General features: G+C 39.2%; 1 protein-coding gene across 1 annotated transcript in view; it reads left to right on the top strand.

Moving 5' to 3' along the window:
- Positions 1-14,379, top strand: part of HACD2 (3-hydroxyacyl-CoA dehydratase 2) — a 93,005-nt gene that overhangs the window by 45,633 nt on the left and 32,993 nt on the right. Inside the window, exon 4 of the mRNA XM_080918668.1 lies at positions 13,371-13,459. Within this exon, the coding sequence (XP_080774794.1) occupies positions 13,371-13,459 (89 nt within the window). The remainder of the gene's footprint in view (positions 1-13,370; positions 13,460-14,379) is intronic.

The raw sequence follows: 14,379 nt of genomic DNA, 5'->3' as shown, positions 1-14,379 counted from the left end.
CATTCTGTACTTATTTATTTTTAATTGGATTTTTTAAATTTACATTTTAAGTGTTATTCCCTTTTTCAATTTCCCCTCCAGACCCTCATCCCATCCCCCCTTGTTCTTGCTTCTATGAGAGTGTTCACCCACCCACCCCTTCCCGCCTCCCTCCCTGACATTCCCCTACACTGGGGTTCCAGCCTTGGCTGGACCAAGGGCTTCTGCTTCCATTGATGCCCAACAAGGCCATCCTCTGCTACATATGCCTCTGGAGCCATGGGTTTGTCCATTTGTACTCTTTGGATAGTGGCTTAGTCACTGGGAGCTCTGGTTGATTAGTATTGTTGTTCTTATGGGATTGCAAACCCCTTCAGCTCCTTCAATCCATTCTCTAACTCCTCCATTGGGGACCCTGTTGTCAGTTCAACAGTTGGCTTCCACCTCTGTATTTGTCATGATCTGGCAGAGCCTCTCCAGAAACAGCTATATCAGGCTGCTGTCAACATGCACTTCATGGCATCAGCAATTTTGTCTAGGTTTAGTGGTTGTATATGGGCTGGATCAGTCTCTAGATGCCTGTTTATTCAGTCTTTGTTCCAAACTTTGTCTCCATATTTCCTCCTGTGAATATTTTTGTTCCCTCCTTCTAAGAAGGACTGAAGCATCCACACTTTGGTTATCCTTCCTTTTGAGCTTCATGTGGTCTGTAAATTGTACCTTGGGTATTTATTCCAAGGTTTTGGGCTAATATTCACTTATCAGTGAGTGTATACCATGGGTGGTTTTTTTTTTTTTTTTTTTGTGATTGTGTTACCTCACTCAGGATGATAGTTTCTAGTTCCATCCATTTGCCTAAGAATTTCATGAAGTAATTATATTTTTAATAGCTAAGTAGTATTCCATTGTGTAAATGTACCATATTTTCTGTATCCATTTCTTTGTTGAAGGACATATGGATTCTTTCTAACTTCTGGCTATTATACATAAGGCTGCTATGGACATAGTGGAGCATGTGTCCTTGTTATATATTGGAGCATCTTTTGGGTATATGGCCAGGAGTGGTATAGTTGGGTCCTAGGTAGTACTATGTCCAATTTTCTGAGAATTTCCATACTGATTTCCAGAGTGGTTGTACCAGCTTGCAATCCCACCAACAAAGGAGGAGTATTCCTCTTTCTCCACATTCTCACCAGCATTCGTTGTCACCTGAGTTTTTGATCTTAGCCATTCTAACTGGTGTGAGGTAGAATCTCAGGGTTGTTTTGATTTACATTTACCTGATGACTAAGGATATTTAACATTTCTTTAGGTGCTTCTCAGCTATTCAAGATGCCTCAGTTGAGAATTCTTTGTATAGCTCTGTCCCTCATTTTTTAATAGAGTTATTTGATTATCTAGAGTCTAATTGCTTGAGTTGTTTGTATATATTGGATATTAGCCCTCTATCAATATAGTATTGGTAAAGATATTTTCCCAACCTTTTGGTTGCCATTTTGTTCTAATTGTAGTGTCCTTTGCCTTACAGAAACTTTGCAGTTTTATGAGATCCCATTTGTTGATTCTTGATCTTAAAGCATAAGTCATTGGTGTTTTGTTCAGGAAATTTTCTCCAGTACCCATGTGTTCAAGGCTCTTCCCCACTTTCTCTTCTATTAGTTTGAATGTATCAGGTTTATGTGAAGGTCCTTGATCCACTTTGACTTGAGCTTTATACAGGACAATAAGAATTGATAGATTTGCATTCTTCTACATACTAACTGCCAGTTGAACCAGAAATGCTACCATTTTTCCACTGGATGATTTTAGCTTCTTTGTCAAAGATCAGGTGACCATAGGTGTGTGGGTTGATTTCTTGATCTTCAATTCTGTTTCATTGATCTGCCTGCCTATCTCTGTACCAATACCACTTGGTTTTTTATCACGATTAATCTGTAATATAGTTTGAGGTCAGGGATGGTGATTCGCCCAGAAGTTCTTTTATTGTTGAGAATGGTTTTCAATATCCTGGGGTTTTTGTCATTCCAACTGAATTTGCAAATTGCTCTTTCTAATTCTATGAAGAATTGAGTTGGAATTTTGATGCAGATTGCATTGAATCTTTTGGCAAGATGGCTGTTTATACTATATTAATCCTTCCAATCCATGAGCATGGAAGATCTTTCCATCTTCTAAGATCTTTTTCAGTTTCTTTCTTCAGAGCTTTGAAGTTCTTGTCATACAAATCTTTCTCTTGCTTGGTTAGAGTCACACCAAGGTATTTCATATTGTTTGTGACTATTGTGAAATGTGTCTTTTCTCTAATTTCTTTCTCAGCATGTTTATTCTTTGAGTAGAGGAAAGCTACTGATTTGTTTGAGTTAATTTTATATCCAGCCACTTTGCTTAAGTTGTTTGTCTTATTTAGGAGTTCTCTGGTAGAATTTTTGGGGGTCACTTAAGTATACTATCATATTATCTATAAATAGTGATATTTTGACTTCTTTCTTTCCAATTTGTATCTCTTTGACCTCCTTTTGTGGTCTAATTGCTCTGGTTAGGACTTCAAGTACCATATTGAATAGGTAGGGGGAGAGTGGGCAGCCTTGTCTAGTTCCCTGATTTTAATGAGATTACTTCAAGTTTCTCTCTATTTAGTTTGATGTTGGCTACTGGTTTGATGTGTATTGCTTTAGCTATGTTTAGGTATGGACCTTGAATTCCTGATCTTTCCAAGATTTTTACCATGAAGGGATGTTGAATTTTGTCAAATGCTTTCTCAGCATCTAATGAGATGATCTTTTTTCTTCCTTTGAGTTTATTTATATAATGGATTGTGTTGATGGATTTCTGTATACTGAACCATTCCTGCATCCTTGGGATGAAGCCTACTTGATCATGGTGTATAATAGTTTTGATGTGTTCTTGGACTCGGTTTTTGAGAATTTTATTGAGTATTTTTGCATCAATATTCATGAAGGAAATTGGTCTGAAGTTTTCTTTCTTTGTTGGGTCTTTGTGTGATTTAGGTATAAGCGTAATTGTGGCTCCATAGAAGGAATTGGGTAGTGTTCCTTCTGCTTCTATATTGTGGAATAGTTTTGAGAGTATTAGTATTAGGTCTTCTATAAAGGTCTCATAGAATTCTACACTAAACCCATCTGGTCCTGGGCTTTTTTCAGTTGGGAGAATTTTCATGACTGTTTCTATTTCTTTAGGGGTTATGGGACTGTTTAGATGATTTATCTGATCCTGATTTAGCTTTGGTACCTGGTATCTGTCTAGAAAATTGCCCATTTCCTCCGTATTTTTCAGTTTTGTTGAGTATAGGCTTTTATAGGAGGCGTCTGATGATTTTTTAAAAATTTCCTCAGTTTCTGTTTTTATGTCTCCCTTTTCATTTCTCACTTTGTTAATTTGGATACTCTCTTTGTTCCTCTGGTTAGTCTAGCTAAGGGTTTATGGATCTTGTTGATTTTCTCAAAGAACCAGCTCCTGGTTTTGCTGATTCTTTGTATGGTTCTTTTTGTTTCTACTTAGTTGATTTCAGCCCTGTGTTTCATTATTTCCTGCAGTCTACTCCTGTTGGGTGTATTAGTGCTTTTAAGTGAGCTATCAGGCTGCTAGTGTATGCTCTCTCCAGTTTCTTTTTAGAGGCACTCAGAGCTATTAGTTTTCCTCATCGCACTGCTTTCATTGTGTCCCATAAGTTTGGGTATGTCGTGCCTTCATTTTCATTAAATTCTAAAAAGTCTTTAATATTCTTTATTTTGTGCATTTTCTGTTTTGACTATTATGTGACTTGAGGAATTTCTTTTCTGGTACAATCTATTCGGAGTTCTGTAGGCTTCTTGTATGTTTATGGCCATCTCTTTCTTTAGGTTAGGGAAGTTTTCTTCTTTAATTTTGTTGAAGATATTTATCTGCCCTTTAAGTTGGGGATCTTGGATCTTTTCAATACCTATTATTTTTACTTTTGATCTTCTCATTGTGTCCTAGATTTCCTATATGTTTTGGGTTAGGAGCTTTTTGCATTTTGCATTTTCTTTGACTGTTTCAATGTTTTCTATGGTATGTTCTGCTCCTGAGATTCTCTATTCTGTCTCTTGTGTTCTGTTGGTGATGCTTGTGTCTGTGACTCCCGATGTCTTTCCTAGGTTTTCTACCTTCATGGTTATATCCCTTGGTGATTTCTTCATTGTTTTTATTTCCATTTTTTATATCCCGGATGTTTGTTTTTTGTTTTTTGTTTTTGTTTTTTTTCAATTCCTTCACCTGTTTGGTTGTGTTTTCCTGTAATTCTCTAAGGGATTTTTGTTTTTGTTTCCTCTTTAAGGGCTTCTACCTATTTACCTGTGTTGTCTTGTATTTCTTTAAGGGAGTTATTTATGTTCTTAAAGTCCTCAAACATCATCATGTGTTGTGATTTTAAATCAGAATCTTGCTTTTCCAGCGTGTTGAGGTATCCAGGGCTTGCTGTGGTGGGGGAACTGGGTTCCAATGATGCTAAGTGGCCTTGGTTTCTGTTGCTTAGATTCTTGCACTTGCCTCTCACCATCTGCTTATCTCTGGTGTTAGCTGGTCTTGCTGCCTCTGACAGTGGCTTGACCCTCCTGTAAGCCTGTGTGTCAGCACTTCAGGGAGACCAGCTCTCTCCCCGTGGGATCTGGGACACATACTGTATTTTGTATTTAATTTAGGGTTTTTAAAATTGTATGTGTTTAGGTTTTTATTTTTTGTTTAAATGATTGTAAATTAGTTTGTTGCTGCTGTTTTTATGAAAATTGCACCCATTTTAATATTAATGGCTATTAAATCAAGTCATAACATTCTTACAGGAATAGACTTTATTTTTTTCAATATAGAATTAACACATACACATTGTTTTAGAAAATAAGCTAATACCAAAAATACAGCAGAATGTGAAAATCACCCTCAGGGTAGCCAGCAAGCCGGTTCAGCAGGTAATAGTCTGGAAACCTGGTGACCCAAGTTCAAACCCTAAAACTCATGTAAAGGTCGGGGAAGAGAGGTGACTCCACAGTTTCTTCTGCATGCTCTAGTGTGATACAGTACACCCCTCATAATAACTTAAGAATCATCCTTGATCCTATTACTAAGAAACAATTATCACTGTTATCTCGTGTGTTTTAAAATCAAACATTTAAAATTAAATAAACCTTGAGTAAATAACTCCATTTCAACTCTGTTTAAAAGTAAATATAAGTTAGCATTTGATTTCTATTATTCGTAGCTGAGAAATGTTAAGTGGCATTTCTGCGAAGTTTGGCATTAATAAAGTCTTACTGACTTTGATGTATCTTGTAACAAAAATTACAGCTTCTGCTTAGAGTAGAGGATTTCTCCCTTTTCCCTGAGGCCATTTGTTTATTCTGGAGGAGCTGCAACTGAACTGTTGTCAGAGTTGTGGCAGATGATTGATGGGAAATACCTTTTCTTGACCATTTCAGGCTCTGTGTGGGCAGGTCTTTTGTACCTGAGCACTCCTTTGCCTATCGGTTTTCAAGCTGCAGATACATTCCACCTCGCTAGTTAAAATTAGCCAAGGAATTGTTAGTTTCAAGTTATAATTGCTTTCTCTTCTCCTCACTTTCCCAGCCTCTGCAGTACTTTGACAAGCTTCACTCCTGCAAGCAATGCTTTCAGTGTGTGTCCCTCATATGCTTCCCATGTTCTATTGGCCTCCTACTCAGGGAACGCCACCACCCCTGTGAGTGCAGCGAGGGGAAGCAGCTGGCAAAGGCATGTGAACTGGCACACTTGCTGTGAATAGCCCTCAGGAGACTAATTTCTTCACCTGTGCAGTCAAGTTACCTCAAGTTTTTCTGCATTGGTTGTGGGTTCAAGGTTCAAATAATAAAATTTTATCACTATGGGTAAGAGAAAGTGAAATGCTGCTTTCTATTAGACTGCTATTTTAATATAATTTATTGAACTAATAGCAGTGATACAGTTTAGGGGTCTTGATTGGGTTTGGGTTTTTTTTTTTTTGTTTTTTTTTTTTTTGCCAGTTAAAGAATTAAAAGGCAGAAAAAAAATCTCATCACAGCAGGTAGCAGCAGAGAAATCTCAGGACCACAGATATAATCAGTTAAAGAAAGGCATTATTGGGGATTGTGGGGGAGGAAACATGCACACAGCAGTAAAAGACCCTCTGCAAAGGTGGTGGGGATGAGGGAAGCACATACCACCACCACCACCACCACATGACCCAGAAAGCCAAAACCCAGTCTCTGTTCAGACCTGGGAACTTTAAAGCATCTCAAGAGTTTCCCTTCCCTAATTGATCAGTTTGAAGAAAATTAGGATAGTTGATTGCTCCAGAACTGTTGTGTGATTGTATCCTGAGCAGGAGTGAACTTGTTCAAGCCAGTCCATTTTGTCTGTTGGTGGCAGACAAAAACTGAGGTCGGTTTGTTTTGTTTTGTTTTAAGGTGTCCTGCTTTTGTTTCAAGTCAGGAGGGTAAGGAAGAAACTGGCTGTCTTGGAAATTCACCCCTTTATTTCACGGCCATGGCTCTTCTCTCTGTCTGTCTGTCTACCAGGGAGTCTAACTCCTAGTCTCTTGACATAATGCTGGATTCAGCTCGATAAAGAGAAAAATGATCATAAAGTCTCCAGTTTTAGTCAGCAGATTTTTTTGGGGTTTTCTTCGAAATCTGGCCCTGTGCTTGTCATTGTTCTAACTACACTGGTTACTGAGGGAATTCCAAGATCTTGTTTTCTCACTTACCCCATCTTTATAGTGATACTTACATGAGTTGAACTTTTCAGAAGATAATTCATTTATGAGACACAAAATTCAAACGTTTTTAAGAGGACATGCAGGGAAGTCTCTCCAGCCTCCCAGCATTCCCACACCCCCTTAGGATCTCTCAAGTCAGAGTTCAGGGCTGTTTGTATAACGATACTTACGGAACAGTTTAACTCTCAGTTTTGTTTAGCCCTGACAGTTTTACTTAAAAAAAAAAATGAGGTGGTCTTGCTGGTGAAAATATATGAACCATTCATCTATCCATATGTCAAAGCTGTGTTAGCAGTCTGGTATAAACACCTGTGTTTTACATACATAGACAATCAGATGGGAACCTCTTGTTGAGATGCTGTGTTTAATAGAGATCTGGGTTACTATAACGGGCTTACTGTGTGCTCCTACTATTTTTATGGCTTTACCTTTTTCAAAATAATATTTTATTGTGGTTGGGGACATGTATCCCATGTTTCACGTTTGTCTTTTGCTCCTATTCTGAGGTTAGACAACAATAACAGAGACCCCACAAGTGAATGAGTGAAAAGCTGCTGTTTAATGAAGCAGCCAAGGCTCCCTCCTTCCTTTCAGAAGATGCTGAGCCTTGAACTGAAACCAGCTGAGGATGTTTTACATACAAAAAGCTCCAGTAAATGGAAGAGTAGACTGCTAGTCACAAGCACCTTGACAGCTGCCGTCTGAGGTGGGAAATGGCAGCCTAGAAACCAGTGTGGCAGTTAGACAGTTCAGTATACATAAAGATGGTTTCTTGTCAGTTACTGGCTATATTGTTTTATCTTGTACGGGTCAAGTGCACCCCACTCCAAGCAAGTGTGCTAGCCTCTGTGACCACATAGGTGTTGCTTTCTCTTTGATTATATATTTTTCTTGTCCTGTTTGCCTTCAGCCCAGCCTTCCCCCCTACATTTTGGTCTTGTGTCTTGGTGCTTTTTCCATTTTCCTCCCTGAGTTTTCCTAGTAGCTGGAAGAGTCTACTTCTACTCCAAGAGGCTTGAGAGTAGAGACAAGACAGCCTGGTTGGTAGCAGTGTAGAAAGGGTCACTCTTAAAGTTCCTTTTTAATATTAGTGTGAAAATGGATCTCCCCTAAAAATCTCAGGGAAAATTAGTACTCCAAGATGCATGTGCATCCTGTAGCCGTGCTTTCTAATTCAACCTTTTCAATATTTATCCTTCAACTTGATCTTGCCAAGTCTACCAGCTCCTGTCACCCAGTCTACCTGAGGGCTACTCTAGGCAGAAAGATATCCAGGACTTACCCACACTGCAGGACTTGGGGGCTCAGCAAATCCTGTAGAAATGAGCAACTAATGATCAGATCCCCATAAAACAGCTTACATACACGCACATGTGCAAACATATACACTCTGGTACACACACACACACACACACACACACACTCCTACTCTAAACTGTCAAGCTCATAGGCCTCCCTCCACCTCTACCCATTCTTCTTCTTACCCCTCTACTCTGCTCTTTCTTAGCCATTACTATTCCCACTTCCCTAGCACTGGCTACATCCAGTCCATTTCTCTTTCTGTCTGCTCTGGACTCTTCCAGATGCCTGTGGATATTTTCTTATTCATAATAAAAACCTTCCCTTAATGGAGCAGCTGTTCTGGCACTTTTTTTTTTCGATGCCTCCTCACATACAATTTTTATGTTAGCTTGACACTAGCTAGTGTCAGGAGCCTCAACTGAAAGAACCTCCTACCAGACTGACCTAAGGGAAAGCCTGGGGCAGGCATATTCTTGATTGCTGTAGAAGGGGCCTGTGTACTGTGGGCAGTGCCACACCTGGGCTGGTGGTTCTGGGTGCTTTAAGAAAACAGACTGAGCAAGCCAAGTAGCAGCACTCCTCCATGGCCCTACCCCAACTTCTAAATAAAGGGTTACAAGTAAGATGAAATAAACCCTTGCCTCCTCAAGTTACTTTTGGTTATGATGTTTTATCACAGCAATAGAAACACTAAAGCCCTTGCTGGTATTTTTCTTTGTTTTTAAGACAAAGTCTTAATCTGTTAGCTTAAGCTAGCCTTAGACCTCACAGTTCTCGTGCCTTAGCCTCACAATACTGAGAATTCAGACATGTGCCACAAAGTCTTGCTTCTGCTGGCAAATTTTGTTAGTTAGTTTCTTGCTTTGTTGTTGTTCTGCTGTGGTAGAGTTGAACATAGAGCTTTAGGAGTAATATCCAATTACTGAGCCACTAAGCCCCATCCATAGACCCCTGTTGGCGTTCCAGCTGGACTAGAGGATAGGCATTTTGAGAGTGTGCTGAGACTAGGGCCTGAATAGCCTGTGTGCTTGGTGGCTTGTTGAGATACAGCGCCATGGCACTGAGAACTGGAGTGCCAGACCACACTTGGGAGAAATGAGTAACTGAATAATCACACCATCCCGTCTCAGGAGTGCCTAAAAGGGAGGACAGGGGTGTCTTGTCATCTGTCCAAACTAGGGAACATTAATTATTTAGTTTTTTGTTTGTGAATAAGATTTAAATTTATTGCCAAAAGCATGTGTTCTCGGATATTGCTGATTAGGAATACAAATTGATAGCAAACTGTTTGGAAAGTAATTTGCCAATGTTTTTAAGAGCCTTAGTACATCTACTCTTAAGAAACTCCAAGGAAAGAATCTCTGAACAAGTCCATGCTAAAAAATTCTAAGTTATTTTTAATAATGTTTTATTCCTTCACTTACTATAGTAAGAAATTTGAGGTAATTTAATTGTCTGATAAAAGAAAAATGAAGATATGTTCACATAAAGAAATAGTAGTAGCACTCAAGATATTTTGAAGGATATGAGAAATACATGAGGGGAAACGCATTGGAATTTGTGTTATTTAAATGTGCTTAGAGGGTCATCAGCTCAGCCTGCTGTGAAGTACGTGCTGTACAAGCCAGTCGGCCTGGGTCCAGTCTCTGGAACTAACTCATACTGATGTGAAAGACAGAACTGACTCCATAAAGTTGTCTTCTAACCTACACACATCATATCATACCATACATAAACACTGATAATAAATAAACTTTAAATAGGCAAAGGAAAGAATAAATCATTGTTCTTGGATTTCAAATTTTGTTTCTAAGGAAAAAGTTTCTGATATTCTTTTATTTAGTATTTTTTAAAGGAAAGCAAATATAAATACTCTTATTTCCTAGAAAAGGATGCTTAATGGTAAGAAGGAGGGAATTAAGAATCCCTTGTTGGGCCAGGCATGGTAGTGAATACCTCTTAATTTCAACAGGCAGATCTCTGAGTTTGGGGCCAGTCTATTCTACACAGCAAGTTCCAGGACAGCCAAGGGTACATAGAACAACCCTGTCTCAAAAACAAACAGCAAAACAAAGAACCCCTTGTTGGAGACTGTAGAGATGGCTCAGAAGTTTAAAAACACTTGTTCTTTCAGAGGGCCCAGGTTCAGTTCCCCACACCCACGTGGTAGCTCACAGTCATCCATACAACGAGTTTCAGGGGATCCACCATACTTTCTTACTACCTCAGATGCTGGGCAAACCTGTGGTACCTATACAGAGAACAAAACATTCATCACATAAAATATATAAATCTTTTTTTAAAAAGTAAAGTACAAGCTTGCCTTTGTGGGCATGGGATGCACCTTGGCGGTAGAATGCCTTCCTGGCCTGCAGAAGGCCCAGATTCTATCGTCCCTGGAGTGGGGAAAGGGGGCTCATGCTCGGTTAGTTCCAGTTTTCTTCCAGACCCTTTATGCTTCGTCACACTCCTAAGCATTCTGGTTTTAGCAACAGATGAGAGACTTTAGGATCCTTGTCATTTGGTTATTAGAAAGCTGTGCCACTGTTACAGATGAATAAGTGGATATTTGGATTAATGTGGCATCTTGCATGGTTTGATTAATATAAGTCAATTTCCTAAGCTCAGATCTTGCTGGTGAGTGAGATAAAATCAGTTTTGAGCTTATAACTGTGACACAGCCACATCCTGGAGTGTTGCTAGAAACACCAGCAGCTCAGCAGCACAACACATTGGTTGGTGGCCAGACAAGAAGGGCAAAAATGAAAGGGGCAAAGCCATAGTTTTATGTAATAAGATGATCTTTGAGTAGGAGCAGGAGGAAGAGGAGCTGGAAGAAGCAGCAACAGCTAGAAACGTTCATGTTTTCTTAAGTAACAAATGCTTGATGCTCATAAAAATGTTAATTGTCCATCTCTTTTGTAAAACATACTCAAGGTGTTATCTGGCTAAATAGGTTCACTAAATATTTGGTTCATGATCAGCTTCTTTAGCTGTGTTACATAATTATATAACCAGGCTTTATACTTTACTCATTTGTTCTTAATAACATCTCTTTATTCAGATATAATCCACCCATTAGAGTGTATAATGAGTTGTGCAACCATTACCACAGTCAATGTTAGACATTTTCATTACCCCAAAAGGAAATCTATTAGCAGTCACTTCCTGTTCCCCCAAAACTCCATCCCTGGGTAAGCACAGGGATCTCTGTCATCTGAATTGTGCATCTTTGCCATTGATTTCTCATAGCTCAGCATGCTATCTTGAAAGGTCATCAGTACTGTGGCGTAGAGCAGTGCTTCATTTCTTTTACCTTTGGTTTACTTTTAATCTGTTCTTTGAGAATTTCAATCGTGTGTGTCTTTATTTTTTTATTTTTATTTATGTGTGTGGGTGTTTTGTTTACCTGTATGTCTGTGTATCAGTTGCATGTCTGGTGCTCTCAGAAACCATCAGAGAGCATCAGATCCGCTAGAACTGGACTTACAGGCAGCTGTGAGCAGCTTTGTGAGTTCTAGGAATGGAACATGGGTTCTCTGGAGGAGCAGTTAGTGCTTTTAACTCCTGGACCACCTCTCTAGCCCTGTATTTGTTAGTTTGTTTGTTTCACTAATTTTTGTTTTTAAGAGCATGCCACATTTTGTTTAACCATTCATTTGTTGATAGACACTTACTGTTCCCACATAAACAAGTTTTTGTAGGAACATAAATAGTGTGTGTGTGTGTGTGTGTGTGTGTGTGTGTGTGTGTGTGTCTCCCAGCCTTGAGTTAATTTTTTTTCTTAGTTTTTTTTTTTTTAATCTATATTGTGTCAGTGTACTTGTGCTACATGTGTGAGGGTGACCAAGGAAGCCAGAAGAGGGTGTCAGGTTCTCTACAGCAGAACTTCTGGGCAACCCACCTAACATGGGGGCTGAGAATAAACCTGGAAAAGCAGGAACCACTCTTAACCATTGTGCCATCTCCTCAGCTCCTGAGTTAGGTTTTATATATAAATCCTTTGTTCGCCTGTGAGTACCCATTGTCCTGGATTGTTGAAATATACTCATTTTCCTATTGAATTGTCTGACACTCTTAATGAAAAACAAATGACTGCAAAGGTGAAGGTTTTTGCCCAGACTCAGTATCAATTTCATTTACTTGTCTGTCTCTGAATTTATATTTTCTTCCATTCATTCTACAAAGATTTACTGGACACTCTATATGCCAAACATTGTGTTTGACATTCTCATGCTATTTGCTTTGGGGAACCAGCCACCCCTCTTCACAGCTCAAAGTTTTCAAAGCTTCAAAGTTCCTTTCTTAAAAGCCATTGTTAGCATGATATTAGCATCCCTTCAAGAGTTGTAAAGTGCTTTCCTGTTGCCCTGAACCTGAGGTGACAATTGGAGCATCATCTGACCCTGACCTGGTCTTTGGCAAGTTGTAACTTGTCCTGCTGTACAAAAGACTGTATTTTAGTATTTTAGGAAGCCTGATGAATAGAGATGGTGATAGCCCAGTGACTGCTGAAAATGAGGTTTGTTTTAAAGCAGACACACTGACTGGGATGAAGGCTTTCTCATGTTCAATCTCAGAGGTCTAGCAAGTAAGAATAGGCATTGGCAGTTGTGAAGTCAGAGGGAATCAAAAGGGCTGCTGGCTTCCAAATCCTATTTTAGATGCAGTCCCATGCTAGTTTAAAGTCACAATGAGAAGAGAGTGTTTGTAGATCATGGTTTATTTGGGTCTTTAAATAGTTATAGGAGGCAAGCATGCTACATGACAGTGGTGGCACGTGTCTAGGTAAGGGTTATGGTTGTAGCTTTTGAAGCTAAAGAAGTATAAAGTTAACAGAATTCGATTATTTAAAATAAAGATGCTCTAGTGTTATAAACTAAGTGCATTAGAGGAATAAGTTGAAAATTTTTGTTTTAAAGATAATAACCTTTGATTTTGCTAGGCTTGTTGGCAAAATACTCAAGGTTGATATCCAAGAACTTTCAATATTTGTTAAACTCTAGTAGACTCATGGTTTCCTGCTCATGGTTGCTTAGGGATCATGATAGCCATATTGGAAAGTGAACCATCGGTATCTCCTAGGTTAGTGGCTTGGCTTTATTTGTAAGTATTAAAAACCCTGTAACCTTAAGAAAACTAGCCATTCCTCAATTGTCATTAACACTGGTTTTTTTGTGGCAGGAAAAAATATTGTTAGACTTAATCTCTAGCCACATAGGTAAGTTTCAGTTGCTAGAGATGATGTTGACTGTAGACATTTAAATTTCAACATTTTGGAAAGCATATTATGTGATAAATCTTAGTACAGTACCTCTATTTATACATCCTAAATTTCTTTCAGGGATTGTACCATCTTCTGTTGTCCTGACTTCTTTCCAGGTGATGTCAAGAGTTTTCCTAATATGGGCAGTGACACATAGTGTCAAAGAGGTGAGTAAAATTAACTTGTGCAGGACAGTCACCAGGGAGCTTTCTCCTTCCTGTTTACTATGGCTGGAATCAGCTCTCCAGATAATTTCAAAGTTATGAAGTTAAAGCTGATGTCTACTGTTGCAGTTGGGTCAGAAGTGGAAAATATATCCTACCTACATTGTTGCTTAATAGAGAACTGCATCAGTTGAAGACCTACAGTCTCAGTTCCCATAGAATTGGGGTATGCATGGCATCACAACTCAGCTCAGTTGGATACTTGGTGTTTGTCTGTAGCCAGTATGTTGGCTTCTGCATTTGGAGAGAATGGGGAAGGAGCACTTCTTGTTTTCATGGGACCAGGAAAGGCAAGCTTGTTTCCAACCCACTGGTCAGGGCTAATGGCATTGCCATATGCACCAGGTATGGATGGCTCACATGGGCCTGGGGTCCAGGAACACCCAGTACCAGACAGAACTTGGAGGAGAAGGCCATCATCTCCACTGCGGTGAATCCATAACAAGCTCTGGTTTTGGTTCACGTTGTTCTGAGGAGGACTCTGCAGTCCCCAGTGTTAGTTCTATCCCGTGTTACCTAGAGGAGAGTTTTGACAGGTACAAGATTTGTCTCTAGCTTACAGTCTCTATACCTGTCAACATCAGCATGGGATCCCTTGGGGCTCTAGAGACCACTTATCTATTAATATTAATCTGCGTTTCTTTGTCTTTTATTCTGAAATCCCTGTTAAAACTTGGTGTTTGCTAGGATTTATTTTGACAGTTTCATTTATATTTCAACTAAAACTTTTTTTAAATTGGCCCATGATCTATATGTAAAAATGCACATAGCTAATGAGTTCTTAGGCAACCACTTGGATTAATAAGCTGTCGTTTTGTTATATAGTCTCATTGCATTCGAAGATCCATGGACTGTACTTTTTA

This window comes from Micromys minutus (assembly GCF_963924665.1).
Source record: "Micromys minutus genome assembly, chromosome: 7".
Lineage (NCBI taxonomy): Eukaryota > Metazoa > Chordata > Mammalia > Rodentia > Muridae > Micromys > Micromys minutus.
This window is presented reverse-complemented; position numbering and strand designations above follow the sequence as displayed.